At 38.7% G+C, this 20530-nt stretch overlaps 3 protein-coding genes across 3 annotated transcripts; 1 reads left to right on the forward strand and 2 right to left on the reverse strand.

Annotated features, from left to right (window-relative positions):
• The first annotated feature begins 6211 nt into the window (after positions 1 to 6211).
• Positions 6212 to 8046, forward strand: LOC133740542 (2-oxoglutarate-dependent dioxygenase 11-like). The gene is made up of 2 exons (XM_062168500.1): positions 6212 to 6914; positions 7271 to 8046. Exons 1-2 carry the CDS (start codon positions 6364 to 6366, stop codon positions 7863 to 7865), a joined length of 1146 nt encoding a protein of 381 aa, XP_062024484.1. The 5' UTR covers positions 6212 to 6363; the 3' UTR covers positions 7866 to 8046.
• Positions 8047 to 8193: 147 nt separating this feature from the next.
• LOC133740541 (uncharacterized) lies at positions 8194 to 13920 on the reverse strand. Its single transcript, XM_062168499.1, has 11 exons — positions 13765 to 13920; positions 12619 to 13327; positions 12383 to 12491; positions 12155 to 12243; positions 11218 to 11462; positions 10968 to 11054; positions 10783 to 10882; positions 10468 to 10675; positions 10229 to 10376; positions 9978 to 10135; positions 8194 to 9373 (listed from the first exon to the last, which is right to left on the reverse strand). Exons 1-11 carry the CDS (start codon positions 13770 to 13772, stop codon positions 8340 to 8342), a joined length of 2895 nt encoding a protein of 964 aa, XP_062024483.1. The 5' UTR covers positions 13773 to 13920; the 3' UTR covers positions 8194 to 8339.
• A 580-nt stretch (positions 13921 to 14500) lies between these two features.
• On the reverse strand, positions 14501 to 20252 carry LOC133739395 (uncharacterized). The gene is made up of 11 exons (XM_062167176.1): positions 20114 to 20252; positions 18825 to 19539; positions 18537 to 18660; positions 18327 to 18415; positions 17378 to 17613; positions 17137 to 17223; positions 16953 to 17052; positions 16647 to 16851; positions 16401 to 16554; positions 16145 to 16305; positions 14501 to 15607 (listed from the first exon to the last, which is right to left on the reverse strand). Exons 1-11 carry the CDS (start codon positions 20119 to 20121, stop codon positions 14658 to 14660), a joined length of 2829 nt encoding a protein of 942 aa, XP_062023160.1. The 5' UTR covers positions 20122 to 20252; the 3' UTR covers positions 14501 to 14657.
• Positions 20253 to 20530: the final 278 nt, after the last annotated feature.

Genomic DNA, 20530 nt, shown 5'->3' on the forward strand with positions numbered 1-20530 from the left:
TGCTCTCTCGAATGTTCTGGAGCGATCTGGTCTTCCTCCTTTTAAAGCGAGATCAACGGCTTAGATCAATCGGTGGGAAAAATGGATGGCTAGGATCGCTCCACTTGTTTTCTATTTCTTGAATTAATTTCCAAAATATTTCCTTTAATCTAAAACTTCCAAAAATCACCGAAAGTAGCTCGGAAGTCTGAAAAATTCCCCGAAAATTCCCACGAACTTATGGTGTCGTGTACTTTATCACCCAACTCTAAAATTGAGGATTTCACTTCATGAAAATTTCCAAAAACTTTCTCGAGCGCTTGGATGATTATCGAGATCGTTAATTAATTTATCGTACGACCTCCACTAAGCTCGATACATTTTTCTAGGGTTCACATTGGTGCTCTCCTCGTCCACAGCGCTTGAGAAGAAGTCAGGTCAAGGGACACCCTGACGACTACTCCGTAAAGTGTTGGCATGCTCGTGCACTCGAAAGAGACAATTTGCTACCCAGACTGATTTTGGAGCCAAACAAAACTATATCTAATTTGAATAATTTTGTGTAGATTGATTTTCGAAGGACCTAAAACGTAAGTGCTTCTAATCATTAGCTAAGCCATAAGGGCATCCTTACTTTTCTTGGAAAAAGTATGCACTATTTCTCATACTGTCTCCGTGCTATATTATTTATGCTTAATTGCTTATAAACATGCATGCTTATGATATGATCACGTATATATTCATAAATATATATAGGGCCCTTTTAGTGAGAGATTCTTTTTTTTGGCCCATGGCTTATTAGATCCCCACTTTTCGATAATATATTGGGATCTCGATCGTTCAATTTTTAGGTCTATGTGAGTAGATCACTTATGCAGATTTTCAGCCAAATTGATGATTGTTAAGACATTCATAACTATGATTTACAATTATAATTAAGCATAAACAATTCAGGTTGGACAGATTCAGTTGGTCCATTAATTTAATCAAGTTCGATACCTTAACGATTACCAATTTAGATGAAAATTTACAGAAGTAATCTATATATTCTATATCTTCTATTCTGAACTTTATACTTTAATTTTGGCTGCCGAAATTGCATGCCTTTGCTAGAGGGTGGTTCTATTTATGGTTGGAAAGTGATTCTATTAGTGTGGTAGCTTGCTTCTCTTCTAGGTCATTTTCTCCTCCATGGAATTTAAGAGTTCGTTGGCGCAATTGTCTCTCTAAAGTACACCAATGAATTTTTTATGTAGTCATATTTTTAGAGAAGGTAATGTCGTAGCTGACAAGATGGAAAATCTGAGAATCTTAGATGCAACGTTTACTTAATGGTATGATAATCCTCCTAGTGAGCTCCACAGGTTTCTACAAGCTAATTATTTAGGTTTTTCAAATTATCGTTTTTCATAGTGGAAGGGTTGTCATATTTTTATGGGTGGAAAAGCATAAAACATAAGGAGTGCCTCTTTTTCTTGTCTTTTAGTATTATGTTTGTTTTTGAAGCGGTCTTGGCCTAGTCTCCCACTTCTCAATGATTTTATGTATCTTCTGTACTTTACAAGTTTGTATTTTCTCTCGACAAGGTTTGGTCTAGCCCCCCCCCCCCCCCCGGCTATGTATCTTTTTTTTCTTGATTATTAATAAATTCGGGTAAGAATGCTGAGTTAGCTCTTACACCACATCCTTAAAAAAAATTAATAATAATAAATAAATAAATAATGAAAAATAAACAATCGAAATGCCAAAATGCAATCAAAAAGTGGATTCCACAAGAAATCCCTTAAAATGACAAAAACAAAAAATTCCTTAGTAGAAGGGCCCCACACACACACACATATTGCAAGTTGGCCCTAAAAGCAGCCCATTACCCAACCTACTCATGCCTTTTATTTCTCCAAAAGTTATTCCTTTATGTCTTATGAAATGGTGGTTCTATTTAGATCTCCAAATTTGTTATTTGGACCACCTATACTTAGTACACCTCTAATTTACTTTTTAGAATATTTGAAACGCCCTCGAACATGAGATACAACAATCTGTTACTCTACTTTTTATCTCTATCTTCAACCACGAGAAGAAAAATGAATCAAAATCACATGATATTGCTCTCTTATGATAAGGTCTCTCTTGCACCAAAATTAATTAGAGGGTTGGTTCTTGATCTTGATATGATATGTTGTTGGAATCCCTTTGAATTTGCTAAAAGAAGGATTTCAAGGGTTTTGGGTTGGAAGATCGAGTAATAACTATATCATACTATTCAATTAATTTAGTTTAAGAAAATTCCAAATCAGATTGTTTTGAATTTACTTTTGTATTAAATGATGGGCCATGTATAGAAATTATTATTTTTACATAATTATTTTAGATAAATTATAAAACTATATAGACAATATAAGGAAATTTCAGAAGAAAAAAAAATTAATTGAATGTTATATTTGGTTGGAGGAGGTAAGAAGAATATTTTTTTTTTGCTCTCTTTGTCCTTATTTGGCTTTTGAGTTAAATATTATTTACTCCCTATACTTATAGGGTTTCATTGTTTCAGTCCCTGACGTTCGAATTTCACCTAAAAACTCCTCAAACTCTTAATTTCCTCCCAATTAGTCCCTGCGGTCAAGCTCCGTCCAAATTGTCCGTTAAATTGCTGACGTGACATCCATTTCGCGCCAAAATGTCAATTTTACCCTCACTGTTTTTTTTTCTCTGTTTTTTTTCTTTTTCCTTTTTTCTTTTGACCCCTTCTTCTTCCAACTGAAGGAGGATGAGAATCCAGACCCCTCTCCGTCTTCTTCTTCCAAAAACAAACCCAGCTCTCTCTCCATCTTCTTCTTTCAACTGAAGGAGGATGAGAATCAAGACTTGCTCGCCATCACCTCATGGATCTCAAAGATGTTGGATGCTTCACCATCCTCATCACATACGATTATGAAATCAGCAAAAATCCAAACCAAACCATCCTCAGATTCTTACCTTCCCCTAAACCAAATCAAATCCCTATCAATACCAACCTCAACCTAAACCAAATTGATCAAATCCAACAAAGTTCAAATCTTTACATGCAACTCCTCAGATTCTTACCTTCACGAATCGATCTAGCCCGATCCTGATCTCGACTTGGAGAAATCTCCGCTCCGGTTGTCGTAGTCCTCAACGCTGTCTTTCGACGACGCTCTCCGGCCAAACATGTAGTACAGAATCTGGGTTGTGGGATTTGGTTAAGAAAGTGGGTTGAGTATTGCGATGTGGATGTTGTTGGTTTTGGTGTTGAGCTTGAAGAGGTCGAATCAAAGAGTAATGAGGTCGAATTAGAGAGAGAGGAGATCAGAGAGGAGCAAGAGAAAGTCTTGACCGACGACGTCGTTTAGGGTCCTGGGCCGCATGCGCTTCGACAAGGGCTGGTGGTGGGCTGCGACGGTTGCGGGTTTATCGGAGGTAGTGGGGGGCGGGGTTTCCGGGACGAGAAGTTTGCGGCGCTTGGGGAGTTGGGAGGTTGGGGTGGACTGTTGTTCTTCTGGTTCTTGTTTGTCTTGGGATTGTGAATTTGTGGATTGGGAGAGGAAGAAGCGATCGAGTTTGGGTTGAGAGTTGGCGGTGGCAGTGGAGGTGGTGGTGGAGGAATTGCGGTTGAGAATCCAATCGGTGGCTTTGAGAGCGGAGTTGCCGCCGGTGGCGGCGAGGTCGGTGGGGAAGCCCATGCTTAGCAGCTGCTCCATTTCCATCTCAACATGGTGGAAGAAGAGGGGTAAAAAGAAAAAAGAAAAAAAAAACAGAGAGAAATTTTTAAAAAATAAAAAATAAAATCAATGATGAGGGTAAAATAGACATTTTGACGTGAAATGGATGCCACGTCAGCAATTTAACGGACAATTTGGACGGAGCTTGACGGCAGGGACTAATTGGGAGGAAATTGAGAGTTCGAGGAGCTTTTAGGTGAAATTCAAACGTCAGGGACTGCAACGATGAAACCCTATAAGTATAGGGAGTAAACAATATTTAACTCTTGTCTTTTCATATAACTTGACAAAATCTATTAATAATTGAAAAAAGTTGGAGGTCCAAATATTAAATTTGGAGGTTCAGCTAGAACCACCCCTTATGAAATTGGAATGAGAAATTGAGAACAGGAAATCAATAACCAAATAAAATAGGATAGTCTTCACAAGGTGTAAATCTAAAACTTGATTTATCTCCAAGAAATTCTTCTCCTCACTCTTGAGAGTAGCAATCAAGTTGGCAGAGTCGCTTTCAATATCTAAATCAGACCAACCTTAGTGTAACCCAAGAAGAATACCAGCTCTACATGTCTCATCTTCCATATTAAGGGTCGAGTGAGCGTGTACAAAAGATCTAGCCAAAGCAGCAATAACCGTACCAGAATCATTCATGACCACCACCCCAATAACTCCACAACCCACTTCCGCTCTAAAGTCACCATCAATATTAATTTTAAGCCTACCACTAGGTGGGTTTTGCCATTTAGCCAACGGCCTTTTCTTGTGAAGAATTATTTTCTTCTCTCTCCTTATTGTTTTTCTTTGGTGGACATATTGTAACTATGAAACCCTAGGCCGTCTTTAATATCATCAAATCGAGAAAATAGGAGAATATAGATTGATCCTAAAAAGTTTGAAAATCACAATAAAGACGATGCAATTGGATTTAATATGTAACCCGGCCATATCTTGGCATATCCCTCGTGTATCCATGACGTATTTCAACTGTACGCATCCGTGTGAACTAGGCCTGGGCTCGGGTCGGGCCGGGCCCGAAATTTAGTGAGACCGAGACCGAGCCCGAAACTGTCGGTTCGGGCTTTTTCGAAAATAAAAACCGACAGAAACCGAGCCCGAAACTATCGGTTCGGTCTTTCGGGCTTTTCGGGCCGCCGCACGCCATAAGTGGAAATCAGAATCGGATGACAAACTGTGGGATGAATTTTGCGTTGATGCCATGAACTGGGATTTGGGAATGAACCGTGCAATGAATTGGCATGGTTTCGAACTGGCTTGAATTAGGTTCTCAGTTTCTCACAATGAATTGGGGAAGAACAATTCTCGAAGTCAACGAAGGTAAGAGAAAGACAATGGAAGAAGATAAACAACAGAGAATTGTGAAATTGAAAGCTAATTCAGATCTATCAGAGAGTGAAGCAAAGAATCGAACAATCAACAAGTAATCGAAGCGGATCAAGATCGCTCACCAAAAAAACGAGAAGCAGCAATCTGCAGCAAACATGTAAAGCCTATCAGACGCATAATCATCAGAGATTGCGGTAGCTCTGGCAGTTGGGGCGTGTAACTGTGTAAGGGTATTGATGGGAGCCAAAACCCACTGGGTTTACACTTCTCTGTTGGCCCTCCCAATGACACCATGGCCCTCTTTTTTTGACTCCCTTTTGATTATTTTAAGAGGGAGACTATGGACCCTTTTTTGTTTGACTCCCTCTCTTACCCCTTCATTTTCTTTGTTTTTGGTAACATACACTTTCATTTTCTTGATGCAAATGTTTTTGGGCACGTACACTCCATTGATGCATTATTATAATGGGAAAGTCGCCCACGCGTAACGATGAGAGTTAGAATGGCTTCTGTTTGTATTATTATGTCCCCCACAATTGTCTCTTTGATTATTTTAAGAGGGAGATGCATTGGAGAGTGACTTTTTAGCCCTAAAATACTGCTGCAAATGACGAAACTTACCAGAAGCAACTACCTCGAAAGCCCGGAACTGCATCTTCTCCATGTTGGCCTGAGACGACGCCATGGCCGCCGATTGGAGCTCAGAGAGAAAGAGGGATTGGAGGAGGAAGAGGAAGGAAGAGCCAATAAAGAAAAGTGAAAACTACTGGAGAGACTTTATGGGTTCGAGAGAGAGGCTGAGAGCCTGAGATGGTTTCGAGAGAGGCTGAATTAGATCGGTCTTTCAGTCTCAGAAATCATGGAGCCCGACACCGAACCGAGAATCTGTATTTGGGTCGGTCTTTGCACCGAACTGAGATTTTTCAAAGCAAAACCGAACCGAATCGGGCTTTTTTGATCGGTTCGGGTCGGGTCCTCGGTCTTTCGGGTCCAGACGCCCAGGCCTAGTGTGAACAAATACTTCAAAGAAATTATTCGGTGATCGGTACCTTTTGTACAAATCAGAAATGTAGAAGATATGTATAATGCGATCTTTAGCCCTTCGACCTGGCCCAATCCAATAAAGATAGTGCTCACATTGTACGTACACTCAATCTCCATCTCCAATTTCACTAATTAGTTAGTAGCAGACTTACAAAACTTTGTGATGATAAGGTCATCTAGCAAACCAATAATTTAGCAACCCCTGATCCTCTAACCTTCTATAACCCATTAATCACAGTTCCACACAACTCAGAGCATGGAGACCAGTACTGAAAATAATTACTTTCATGAAGCCAGCTACATGGACCAAGCAGGTCAATTACGAACCACAAGAGTGCCTGTAGTTCAAGAACTAGCTCGCCGAGGACTCAAACACCTGCCGGAGAGGTTCGTGGCGCTGCAACCTGAACACGATCAGTACCCCGCTTTATCCAGCCATCATGTCTCGGAACTCCTACCATCCATAAACATGACCAAATTACGAGGCAACGATCGAGCCGAAGAGCTGGCCAAGCTACTAACTGGAGCTAAGACATGGGGTATGGTTGTAGTTGAAGGCCACGGTGTAGCTGAGTCTGTTTTGCATGGTGTGAGGGATGTGGTGAAGGAGTTCTTTGGGTTGTCGTTTGACGAGAAGAAGGCAAGCGTTGGGTCGTATGTAAGCGTGGATAACATGGGGTATGGCCGGAACTTTGTCAAGTCGGAAGACCAGCCTTTGGATTGGATTGATCGTGTGACCGTGAAAGCAGCTCCGGCCGGAGCAACCGAAGGGCTTCATGTTTGGCCTCAAAGGCCTGCTAATTTCAGGTACGTTTATGAAAGTAATTAGTGAAATTAAAATGTAACTGACAGTTGAAGACTTGGAGAGAGTTGGAGTAGGAGGAAGAGAAGATTGATTTGAGTTGTTTTAAAACTTAATAGGATAATTTTGAAAACCGTTTGGTTATCTATTTGTTATAAAATTACGCTTTATGTATTGTCTATCGAATAAAACTGAAATGATGATTGTGGTAATCAAGTGCTAAACAATATTTAATTTGAACAATTTTTGGTAGAATGATTTTCGAAAGACCTAAAATGCTAACTATATATGGACCTTACTTGAGTCAGCTCAGATGTATATATAACCACTCTGTTCACAAAGATTTAATTGGTTTGAGCAGGCATGCTATAGAGCAATATGTTGCAGAAGCAAGAAACATCTTCAATGACATACTTGAAGCTCTTCCTGAAGCCTTATCACTAGAAAGACATGTATTCCTCCAAAACTTTGACCCCCACGAGACTGAGATCAATGTGAGAGTGAACTACTACCCCCCATGCCCAAGGCCAGACCAAGCCCTTGGTCTAACCCCACACACTGATGCCAGTGCCCTCACTCTCCTTCTTCAATTCGAAGCCAGCGGAGGGCTCCAAGTGTTGAAGGACATGGAATGGATCACCGTGCCTTGGCCAAAAGACGCAATGCTAGTGAATGTGGGAGACCTACTAGAGATTATGAGCAATGGGATGTTTAGAAGTCCATGGCATAGGGTTGTTACCCAAATGGATGTAGAGAGGTTTTCGGTGGCTTTATTCTATAATCCAAGTCCTCGAACTCAGATTGAGCCGATTGGGAATTGTTCATTGGCAAATGATGATGATGTTGAGGGGTATAAGAAGGTGGTTGTGGGTGACTATTTGCAACATTTTTATAGGATTAGTCCTACTGTGAAGAAACAAGCTATCAGCTTTGCCAAAAGAGTACCCAGATCATAACGTGGGTGTTGGAATGGTGGATGATAGTCATTTCCTATAGCTCAGACCTGTGGGGAAAGAACCCATCAATTTTACGAGTATGTGCTTTATTTATTTGTCATGAGAGTAAATCATTTCTTGTGAATGATGTTATGGAAACTGAAGACAGCTTGATAAGAGAAAGAAAACTTCTCAGCTCTAATCTACTCGTCACCTTAGTAAACATACATAACTAGAAGCTGGCACAGGTAGTGAACCTGGGAGATATCCCAGAGATTATGCCTTTCTCAAATCATATCATATATTTCACATTTATATTCCCAGAGAAATCTAGATAGATCGATGAATACAAAGAGTGATGACTATTGATTTCATTTGCTACAGCTGTTCAAGTGTTCATGTGAAAAATCAGTAATCCCTAGAAGTAATAGGGAAAGTTATCAACAGTCAAACTTTTGGTTATACTGCATATCTTCCATGTGAAGAGAGAACTTATCAATGAGAATAACCTAACTCGCTGTCCATAATTCTCTCATCAAAGGATTCTTCAGCCTTTTTCAGATCATTTCTTGCTGCCACAAGCTTAGCCTCAAGGCTCTTTGAGTCAATCTCCAAAGCCTTCACATTCTCTCTCTGTCTCTTTACCTCTGCTGCCCTTTCCACATACTCACTCCTACCCAGAGCTGTTTTAACATGAGGCTCTAGCCAAGTCAAGTCAAATTTGAAGGCCTTCAGCTCCTTGTATAAAAGGTCTAGATCTTCACAGACAGATGTTGTCATATCCTTGACCTTTTTAGTCTTCAAAAAATGCAGAACTTTTCCCAAGGCAGTGAATGCCCATTCAGTAAACTGGGGACTACTCTCCTTTTGGCATTCAATGAAAGAAGGATGCCTGGAACACACTTCCTCCAGCAGGGGAACAAAATCTTTCTTTATATTCGCCAAGCCCCTGAAGGTCATGAGTTCAGAAGCTGATGTGGAGGACACAACATCAAATTTCTTGAGGGAAGGGTCAGTACTGGTATCAGAGAGCTTGATGCAGACTTGTTCAAAACTTGCTGCATCCTGGGAGGCAGTCATGTGTCCAAAGCTAGTTGCCTTGCATGCTGCTGCAAAAATATCTGGAACTTCCACAGACTCCAATTTTAAAGAAGGGTAGGTCCTACTACCAGGAATATTGGTGCAAGCTTGTTCAGAACTTGCTGTGTCCTGGAAGGGAGTTGCATGTTCAAAGCCTGTGGTCGTGTGCGCTGCTGAAGAAGGATCTGAAATTTTCACGGAACCTTTATGTAAAGGAGGCCCCTGCTCCTGATGCTCCTGATTTAAGTAATCCACAGGTCTCAATGTAGCGCTGCCAATTTTTAGGTCTTTTGATATCATAATTTGAGCCATGCAGACTGCAACATTGGCTATAATGATACATGTATCATTCACAAGAAATCCTTTACAATGGTCATGTAACTCATCTAGAGGAATTAGTGATGTGAAGCCACAGTTACTAACTTTCTTACTGAACATATGTTTAGTTTCTGCAAAATCAAAATATCAAAGATCAGAGAAGACTATCCAAGAAGACATATAGCAGCTCCTCACTAGGTAATAAAGAATCACTAATAATGGGAATTCCTTTCTGGAACTTACTGTTCATCTTAGTCAATTAATATTTTCTTAGATCAACACCCAAGATAAGCAAATCATACGCACAGACAAAGAATAAAAGGCTCGAGTACTTAGTTTATTAAAAATAAGTAGTTAGTCGCCTGTTAGGTTCAAGATGAAACATGTCCAGGAAACGGTGAAGATCAAAAACTTTACAACTTGGCCTTAATCGTGAACATAAAACAGAAATGGTCCAAGATAACTGACTTCATAGACCCAAACAAACATAATTTGCCTCTCTTCATCTTTTTTCCTCACTTTCATTATCTTACATGGTGTGACAAAGAAAATTATTCTCTTGCAATTTGCAGAAAAATTGTATCTGAATTAAAGAAATAGCGATAACAGGATACAACAATCACTCGTTCCATTGAACAGATTAACTTGACCATAAACATCATGTAATATCAAGACAACAGAAAAAGAACAGAAGCATATATGTGGAATACAGAATACAAAAAGGAAACAGAGTACCCCTTGTTATTGACTGGCTGTGTTGAAGTTGATTAACCACAGTCAAGCTGAATTTCACACATCTAGACCACCCAAGTGGCAATTCTGAGGCACCTCGAACATCCAAATATACCGACAAGTTATCAACAGTGTTGCCCTTTGGATACATAAGCATCCGCCTGAGTAAACAAACCAAGGGAAGTCCAGAACCGTAAGATATCACCAAGTTACAAACTTTAAGTATGTGAATAGTAGGACATGCTCAAAAATACCATCTCAAATCACCAGTGAGGAAAGTCTCAGAGTATTCCTTCCCACGGCTAGAGAAATTGTAAATTTTCCATGTGAATGAGACTTTATGGACGCTGGACCCATCAAAATCAATATCATCAACACTTCCAGCAACATCAAGTGAAATTCCTGCAAAATAGCATATAAATTCATGTGTGCTATGGTAACATGATCCCCCTTTCATATTTCCAAGAAACAAGTTGATGAACACAAGAAATACCTTTTGATGGGCATGGTTCAGCTAGATATGTCCTTTTTAAGCATTTCTGACACATAATGGTATCCTCAAAATGCATGAATCTATAATCCAGAAACTGAAGCCTATCAGAACCTTTAATATCTGAAAATCCAAATGAAGTATTCCATTTTCCTACTGATCTGGGGACAATGGGCAAAACCAATCTCTCCACACCCAAGTCCATAAGCATCTGAAAGAAGAAAAGAAAAGGGAAGGATACTAAAAAAATCAACAAAATAAGTTACTGAAACAGATCCAAGATTGACAAACAAAGTGCAGGAACACTTGGTAAATTACCTTTTCAATTAAATGCATCAATACACGACACATTCCACTTTGACGATGCTGCAATCTGGTACCAATAAGAGGTACTTCAGCCACCTTTGCTCCATAGATCCTGTGAACAAGAACTAGCAATTTACAAACAAAACATATACGACACAAAGCTCACCATTTTCAATAAAAATCTGCATAAAACTCACCTTACAGTAGCTACAGTTATTAAAGCGTCATTTTTCTCCAAAAGCACAGTGTAAAACCCCTGAAAGTTCATGCCATCAAGATGTGACCTGCAAAAAATAAGAACTTGGTCATAGAAAGTAAATAATAAGATGAGGAATAACTTATAGGAGGAATCAATATATGCCTCATGTGCCAAGCTCAACTGATAGCAGTATTGTAAAAAGTGATGCCAGCAACGAAGCAGGAAGAATGACAGTAGGAAATTCTTACCCTCTGCTGAAGATGATATCTTCTGCAAGATATCCCCCAGTGTGAGGTTTCTTAAAATGCTTAAAACACTCCTGCATCACTTGAAGGGCAAGATTGAGTTTGGTATAAGTCTCCGTTGCAGCATCATTATCAGGTTCATTAGGATTATCACTATCAGATTTCACAGACTTCCAAAGTGACCAAGTTAGATTGTCAACACCCACTGAAATTTGTTTCCCTAAACGCTCGTGGAGGCCTAAAAATATCTGTAAGTGTGACACAGATATATCAATATCTTCAACCGGAAGAGAAAAAGGTTTAGACATGAAGCTTGTTCATATTATGTAAGCAAAAATAAGATCCCCATAAATCACAGTTTAACATCTGACAGAACAACAGACACTCAGCTTTTTTCAAATAATTCAAATCTTAATTGAGTGAAGGAACACTGGAAGTTATATACATACGCGTGCATGTATATCACCACTGATCTTCTTCAGCTTAAGATACTAAGTTGTAGGCTTTCAATTAGCTGACAGCTCAAATGTCAACATAAAGTTACCATCTCTTTGTTGCCAGGAATATTAAATAGAGTCACCATCTAGATTAGTCACATAATTAAGGATTAAATTGAAGAAATACAGGTATGCGATTGTATTATATATGTACATGATCATCGTTTGGGCTGCACAGATATGCATTGTTACTGTCTTTTTTCCCACTGAACATTAAACAGGGTCACCATCTATATCAGTTAATTAAGGAATAAAATAAAAGAGGCTTCATATATAGCTATGAGTTCATATTATATATGTAGTTTGTGTGCCACAGGTAAGTTTTGCCCAAAAGAGGTCCACTGTTTGATTCTGCTTCGAGATATTTTTCCCAGTCAAACTGAGACACAAGGATGTAAATTTTGAAAGCAAACTACAAACTATTGATGACATGTTTGAGATACCTTTTTACAGTTGTTGCTGCAGAACCAATTTCCTTTTGGATTCATCTCTAACTTATCTATGCTTCTTTTCCTCAGGCAGCTGGTGTGATCTGAAACAAATTTTAAAACACGAAAATAATGAAAGAAAAGACACCGACTTTGCAAATGTTCCCACACAAAATACAGATGCATGCATATGCTAAAACACACTTTCTTCTTGGCATGAATAGAGGTAAGAAGTTAACGTACATTTACGTTCACATTGACCACAGGTATGGTAATGGATTGTAGGATTTATGCTGCAGCCACAAATTACACAACAGCAAGCTGGACAGAACCAGTCACCATCTGGAACATCCTGCAGAAGAAAAACTATACATTTATATGTGTTCTAAGAAATGGAATGTTCATTATAATATGACAAATAAAAGATGAAACAACAGAGTTTTCACATATGAAGAGACTCAAAAGAAAAAATAATCTACCTCGAAACCAATGCAACTCTTGTGAAATGCTGATGGACATCGATCACATAATATCAAATCACCACCATCCTGACAGACTGTACAAAAGCTATCATTTTCTATTCGAGGCAAATTACCCTTCATCACATCATGTGGTTCTAGTCTGCATCTCTTCTTCCCTCTTTCAGTCATAATTTGCATCTGGCAATCTAGGAGAGACTTTCCATCTTCCAGAAAAATATTGGCTGCAGGTCTGTAGTTACTGCAGCCAGCATGACTGTCAAAGCCACCAAGTGTAAAAACCTGCTGGCAACAGTTGCATTCAATCCCCTCTCTACATACTTTTCCTTCTGCCACAGCATGACTCCCCCTTGCACTACAATAACGCACTTTCTCCCTTGGCAAAACCACATTGTTGTCAATCAGCCAAGATAAGACTGTACAAGGATGATGGTGTGTGGAAGTAGGAGTAGCCACTTCCTGCACTCGATTTCTTGACCTCAGCACACGAGTTTGCTGACTACCATCACTATCAGTTCTATAACCACAGGAAGATGCAGACGGCTTTCGCCTTTTCAACTTCAGAGTGGTAGCACTCTCTTCCTTTTCACCATTTGCATTGTCAAACTCCACAAATTTGCTCAAGGATGACATGCTAACACAACTTCTACTCCTCTGTTTGAATGCAAGATGCTTCACTCTGTGATTCTTCCTTTCACCACCCCAAAACCTGAAACCCACAACAAGCTTAAACAACAAATGACCATATAGCACCATACAACATGCAACAGAACTAGTTAATTCACAAAACCCATTAGCCATTTCTGTTAAAACATAAGACCCAACATGCTTCACTCTTAGTTTCCCAAACTATGTAGACCCAAAAAAAGTAGACCATCTCCACTCCATTTCCTAAAGCTCCACTCTTTGGCCAAAAATGTCCCCACATTTACTTTTCCCCAAATCAAATTAAATTAAATGTCTCCTCAAAATCTTCCTAAACTCCAAAAGCTCACATCTTTTTTTTTTTGGGGTACAAAAAAGCTCACATCTTTAGCTACATATTCTAACAAAAAAGAGATCTTTAGTAAAAAAATTATGTTTTTAGGAAAACTTCAGAAGACACAAAGCAAATTATATTGGGACAGATCTGAAAATGATACATACCCTTCCATTGACGAATTGCAGAGACTTTGCAAACTTAAAAGAGAGGAAATTTGAGGCCCTGAGTGACTCAAAATGAAGAGACAATAGAAACAAAATGACTGTGTTTAAAAGCAAGAGAGAAACTGAGCTAGAGTCCAGAGAGGTACAAAATATAAATGAAAACCTATATGGGTGGTTAAAGAAAAGCAGAAGATTGCCACTTCCGGCTAAACACTGAGATCATCAGCACTGAAACGTTTTTAAGAGAAGGGAGAAAAGCTGGCCCACTATAACCTGCCCGCTCGGAAAGTATTTATAACGTTCCAGATTTTGAATTTAATCATGTTATTGTTTTAACTCCATTAATATCCTAAGTTTTTGAAAACTTCCAAATACCCTTTGTGTTTGTAGAATAAGTCCGATCCTTTGTGGTTGCGTTTGTTGGTTCATTTACAATGCACTTTTGATGGGTGATAAAAGTAAGCCCATTAATGACTCAAGTTTGTATTGTTCATTTGATAAAATATAAAAATTAAATTAAATAAATAAAACTTCCAAAACCTTCCGACTTGATATGCCGAATGGCCAGCGGTTTTGGTCATTATATTGTTACTAGTAATTGAAACAAATTCTTGACGAGCAAACATACTCACATTGTGTCTCTTCAACTGTTAATGTTTCAGTTTAAAATACTACCAGCTAATCTTACCAAAAGTACAACAAACTAAATAAGTTTCTTCATATAATTAACATTCCAGAAAAATTAGTGAAATTTATCAAAAGAGCGATGACTACTGATTTCTTTGGTCACAACTGTTCTGTCTTGGAAGATTAGTCATCCCCTAGAAGCAATAATAAAAGTCATTTGAAAGCATGAGCAGACACTTCTTTGGTTAACTTGTGCAAGAGAGAACTTAACAAGTATGATAGCCTAACTCACTATCCATAATCTCTTCGAAGCCTTGTCCAGCCTTCTCCAGATCACTTCTCGCTGCCACAAGCTTAGCCTTTAGCCTCTTTGATTCAATCTCCAAAGCCTTTACATTCTCTGCTACTCTTTTTAGCTCCTTTGTGCTTTCCACAAACTTACTCATACCGAGAGCTCTTTCAACATGAGGCTTTAGCCATGTCAGGTCAAATCCGAAGACCTTCAGCTCATTCCATAAAATTTGTAGGTCTTTACAAACATATGTTGTCATATCCTTAACCTTTTTGGTCTTCAAAAAATGCAGGACTTTTCCCAAGGCAGTAAATGCCCATTCAGTGAACTGGGGACTACTCTCCCTTTGGCATTCAATAAGAGAAGGATGCCATAAACAAACTTCCTCGAGTAGGGGAACAAAATCTTTCTTTATATCCGCCAAGCCCCTGAAGTTCAAGAGATCAGAAGGTGATGTGGAGGACACAACATCAAATTCCTCATCGTGGGAATGGTCAGTACTGGTTTCAGAAAACTTGATAACTTCTGCAGAACTTGCTGTGTCCTGGGAGGCAGTCATATGTTGAAAGCTAACTGCCTTCCGTGTAGCTGAAGAAAGATCTGGAACTTCCATAGGCTCAGAACTGGCATCAGACAGCTCGATGTAAACGTGTTCAGAAGTTGTTGCATCCTGGACGGCAGTCACATTTTTGAACCAAGATGCCCTGCGTGCTGCTGAAGAAGGATTTGGAACTTCCACAGACTCCAGGCCAGTTTTCTGGGCATGTGAAATCTGAATTCTAGCCTTGCAGACTGTAATATTGGCTTCGATGATACATGTATCATTCACAAGATACCCTTTACTAGGGTCATGTAACTCATTTAGTGGAATTAAGGATGTGAAGCCACAGTCACTCCCCCCTTTATTGAAAACATGTTTACTTTCTGCAAAATAAAAATGTCAAAGATCAGATAAGACTAATCAAGAAGATAGCAGCTCCTTACAAGGTAATAATGAAATACTACTAATGGAAGCGGGAAGCAGCTTCTGGAACTTAGTGGTCTTATATGAACTCAATTAAGTTTATAATTGATGAAAAATACGGATAGTAAGCAGCAAATCAGTACACACAAAATGTAAGACCAGTATGTGGTTAAATAAGTAGTGACCTGCCAGGTTCAAGATCAAAACATGTCCCGGACTAGGACAGTGGAGATCAAAACACTTCATTTCTTGTCCAAGTTTCGTTATCTTGTAAGGTAATAGAGAGGGCAGTTGTGCATTAATTCAATCACAAAGAACATCATTCTTTTGCAATTTGCAGTAAAAGTTTAGCAGAATGAAACAGAAACAGGGAAACAACAATCACTAGTTCCATTTAACAAATTAAATTTGCCATAAAATGATGGAATGGCAAGCCCAACACGAAAAGAACACAAACATGAATGTAAAATAAACAACAGGAATCGCAAACAAAGTACCTTTGGTTATTGACTTGCTGCGCTGAAGTTGATTAACCATGGTCATGCTGAGTAGTGCATATCTAGACCACCCAGGTGGCAATTCTGGGCCACCTTCAACATCAAAAGACACGGACAAGTCGTCTACAGATTCCCTTCCGTTTGGATACAAAAGAATCCGCCTGAATAAACAAACAAAGGAAAGTTCAGAACCATAACAAATCACAAAGCATACATACTTTTAAGCATTTGAACGATATGAGGTGCACAAAAGTACCATCTCAATTGACCAGTGAGGAAAGTGTCAGAGTACTTCTTGATACACAGCAAAGTAGAGAAATTGTCAATTTTCCATGTGATTGAGACATTATCACCACTTGACCCATTAGAATCCATATTATCAACACTTCCAGAGATAACAAGTGGAGTTCCTGCAAAATGGCATATATGAACATGTGTGCCACGCTAACTTGATGGATTACCTTTTATCACTATGAGAAAAGTTGAAGAATGGAAAAGATACCTTCCGATGGGCAGGGTTCAGCTAGAGGGATCTTCATTAAACTTTTCTGACATATAATGGTATCCTGAAACTCCATGAATCTATAATCTAGAACCTGTAGCCTCTGAGAATCCGTCATCTTTGAAAATCCAAATGATGACCAATTGTCTAGTAAACGGGGGACACTGGGCAAGACCAGTCTCTCCACACCTAAATTCATTAGCATCTGAAACAAGAAAAGATAAGCAGACAATAATAAAATCAACAAAATTATGTGACAACAGATCCAAGATTGCTAACAAACTGCAGGAACACATGGGATGTTACCTTTTCAAGCAGATGCATTAATAAACGACACATTCCACCTCGACGATATTGGAATTTGGTACCAATAAGTGGTATTTCTGCCACCTGTGCTCCATAGATCCTTTGAGCAAGAATATAGCAATTTTAAAGACCAAAACACTTACGATGCAATAGCTCACAATTTTCAAAGAAGCTTAACGCTCACCTTACAGTAGCTACAGTTATTATTTCATCATTTTTCTCCAAAAGCATTGTATAAAACCCTTGACAGTTCATGCGATTACGATCCGACCTGGAAAAGTCCAAACGTTGGTTTCATGAGATTAATTATCAAAACATAAATTTTTATCAAAAGATACAAAGTTTCAACAAGAATATAGTTATGGTAATAGTTTAAAGAGTCTTGCCAGGAAAGAAGATGTGAGAATGACAGTATAATTACTTACCCTCTACTGAATATGATATCTTCTGCAAGATCTGTACCAGTATGAGGTTTCTTAACAGGCTTAAAGCACTCGTGCATCACAATAACGGCTAGATTGAGCCTGCTGTAAGTCTCAGTGATGGCATCATTATTAGGATCATTAGTATCTTTACTGTCAGACTTCAATAGTGACCAGGTTAGACTGTCAATACCCGCTGGAAATTGTTTCCCTAAACACTCGTGAAGGCCTAAGTATATCTGAAAGTTTGAAGCAGTCATGTCAACATCATCAATATGGAGAGAATAGGGAACAACGAGAAGCTTGTTATTATTATGTTGGCAAAAATAAGATCCATAACTCACAACACTGAGCTCCTGAAAAGTTAATCAAATATTAATTGAATGAACTAAAATTGGAATTTTGATATACAGGGATATATGTCGTCACTGATCTCCTTTTCAGGACAGATACTAAGTTGCACTTTTAGCTGATAGCTACACCTATTTCCAGTGTCATCATAAAGTTACTAGCTCTTGTAGCAACATTGCATTTAGCCACCATCTAGATGAGTTAAGGAATAAACTACAGTGGTATTATATACAGCTATGAGGTCATGTCATATATCTGTATAGGAGCATTTTTTGTGCTCAACAGATAAGCATTGTACACACTGCTTAAGCTAATCTGCCATTGTGTGGGTAGCTCTCTATAACAAATCCAGAAACAGAGCTCACAAAGAAGCCAAAACCAATCACAAAGTGCTGCACATGCTGGTTCTTGACTTGTCAGTAATAATAATGTCATGATCTGATTTGGTCTAAAGTATCTCAATATATATATATATATATATATATATATAACCTGTTTTATCAGAACTATCATGCGTTATGGACACTAGTTTCCCAATCAAGCTGAGACACAAGGAAATGAATATCAAAAGAAGTAAAATACCAAATAGTGATGGAGGTACCTTTTTACAGCTCTCTCTGCAAAACCAGTTCCCTTTTGGATCACTTTCCAACATATCTGCACTTATTTTCCTCAGGCACCCAGTGTGATCTACACCAAATTGAAAAACATACTATGAGCCAATTTACACAATATTCTGAAGCATGCATATGCTAACACAGATAGAAAGATTTTATTTTGATTTGAATAAAATACAGGAAAATTAACCTACATTCACGCTCGCATTGACCACAGGTACGATAATGCATAGTAGGTTTTCTGTCTTTCGTGAGTATGCTTTGGCCACAAAGTGCACAACAGCAAGCTGGACAGAACCAGTCACCATCTGGAACATCCTGCAGAAGCAAAATAATTTAAGACAAACAAATCAAGAATCTCAAATTTTGGTCCTTAAATAAGTTCTGAGGAAATAAGAAATTTAAGCCAAGATGAAATACAAAACATGAAACAGCAGACATTTACAAGCTGTGAAGAGAGAAGCACAAACAAAATTATCTACCTTCAACCCAATGCAACTCTTGTGGAATGCTGAGGGACACAGATCGCATAAAACCAAATGACCACCATCACGGCACACAGTACAAAAGGAATCATTTTCGCCTGGAGTCCAATTACCCTTAATCCTACCATGTGGTTGTGGTCTGCAGCTCCTCTTCCTTTTTTCACTTAAGAGTTGTGTCTGGCAATCTAAGATAGACCTTCCATCGTTCAGAAAAATATTGGCTGCAGGTGTGTGGTTACTGCAGCCAACATGATTCTCACTGCAGCATGCATGACTTTCAAAGTCACAAAGACTAAACACCTTCTGGCAACAGTTGCATACTATCCCCGCTCGACTTATTGTCCCTTGTGCCATTGGATGACTGCCCTTTACAGTACAATAATGTACTTTCTCACTTGGAAAAACCACATCATTGTCAATCAGCCATGATAAGATTGTACAGGGACGATAGTGTGTGGAAGTAAGAGTAACCTTTTCCTGCACTTGTTTTCGTGGCCTCAGCACACGAGTTGGCTTACTACCAGCCCGACCAGTTCTGTATCCAGAAGAAGATGCAGATGCCTTTCGCCTTTTCAGCTTTGGAGGGTTAGCATTGTGTTCGTTTTCGCCATTCACATTGTCAAACTCCACAACATTGCTCCACCATGACATAATATCACGATTTCTGGTCCACTTTTTGCGTACATAATGATTCACTATCTGATCCTTCCTTCTACCAAGCCAAAAGCATAAGATGTAAGCAACAAATCTTCATCTAGTTCATGCAGCTATTTACCAAACTCATTAAAATAAAAATAAATAAATAAATAAAATTGTTCTTGGGAGAAGTTTATCCTAGTTTCACAGACTAAGTAGATCATCTCCACTCCATTCAAATATAAATTTGGGGGTAAAGTGCTACAAACCCCAGCTCCCCTCTAATATGTCCCCAAATTTAATTTTCTTCGAATTAAGTTGACTGAAACATTTACCCAAAGTTTCCCCAAAACTCCAAAAGCCCCAATTTCTAACAAAACAAGATCTTTAGTGATAAAATGCATGTTATTAGGACAAGACAGAAACTTTTATAAGGAAGGAGATTTTAGCTTTAGGAGCTCCTCTCAAAGTAAAGGCTTTTTCACCAAACTCACACCCAACAAAGGGTAGAGATGCCCAAAAGTATCACATTTGAGTCTATTTTTACCAAAAAAGAAGACCCATAAACGGATTACTCTGAAGCTAATTACAGAGGCAGATCTGAAATACAAAACCCAACCTTGAAACTAGATAAATCAAACCATACATACCTTTCCATTGACGATTTCCAGAGATTGATCTGCAGAAGACGACCCAAAAGAAATGAAAGTTGAGGCAGAACGACTCAGTAAAATGCAGAGAGAAGAAAATAGTGAGTGGTTTAAGAGCAAGAGAGAAACTTGTACAAAATTTTGTACCAACAATCTTAAAGAGCAGGTAATGAATATGGGTTGTAAAAGAAAAGCAGAAATTTGCCATTTTCGGAAAAGCATTGAACTGAAGAAGTAAAGAGAACTGACAATATGAAGATTACAAGTAATTGACTAGAAGATAAAAGAGCTGCTCTGAGATGGTCCCACTACAACTAAGGACGAACTAACTGAGAATTGAAATGTACAGATGAAGGTCACCTTCATCTCTTACATGAATTTGAAACAAACTTTTGATGCCCTATATAATACGTGTTA

This window comes from Rosa rugosa, chromosome 3, assembly GCF_958449725.1.
Source record: "Rosa rugosa chromosome 3, drRosRugo1.1, whole genome shotgun sequence".
Classification (NCBI taxonomy): domain Eukaryota; kingdom Viridiplantae; phylum Streptophyta; class Magnoliopsida; order Rosales; family Rosaceae; genus Rosa; species Rosa rugosa.

Excerpts from the sequence above, each read along its gene's own strand:
- LOC133740542 (XM_062168500.1), top strand. The coding sequence starts at position 6,364 with ATGGAGACCAGTACTGAAAATAATTACTTTCATGAAGCCAGCTACATG. Across the intron at positions 6,915-7,270 it reads CAAAGGCCTGCTAATTTCAG|GCATGCTATAGAGCAATATG; the intron begins GTACGTTTATGA and ends TGGTTTGAGCAG.
- LOC133740541 (XM_062168499.1), bottom strand. Across the intron at positions 12,244-12,382 it reads TGGTCAATGTGAACGTAAAT|ATCACACCAGCTGCCTGAGG; the intron begins GTACGTTAACTT and ends AATTTGTTTCAG. Across the intron at positions 10,883-10,967 it reads ATAACTGTAGCTACTGTAAG|GATCTATGGAGCAAAGGTGG; the intron begins GTGAGTTTTATG and ends TCTTGTTCACAG.
- LOC133739395 (XM_062167176.1), bottom strand. Across the intron at positions 17,224-17,377 it reads GATATCATATTCAGTAGAGG|GTCGGATCGTAATCGCATGA; the intron begins GTAAGTAATTAT and ends GGACTTTTCCAG. Across the intron at positions 15,608-16,144 it reads CAGCAAGTCAATAACCAAAG|AAAGTAAACATGTTTTCAAT; the intron begins GTACTTTGTTTG and ends TTTATTTTGCAG.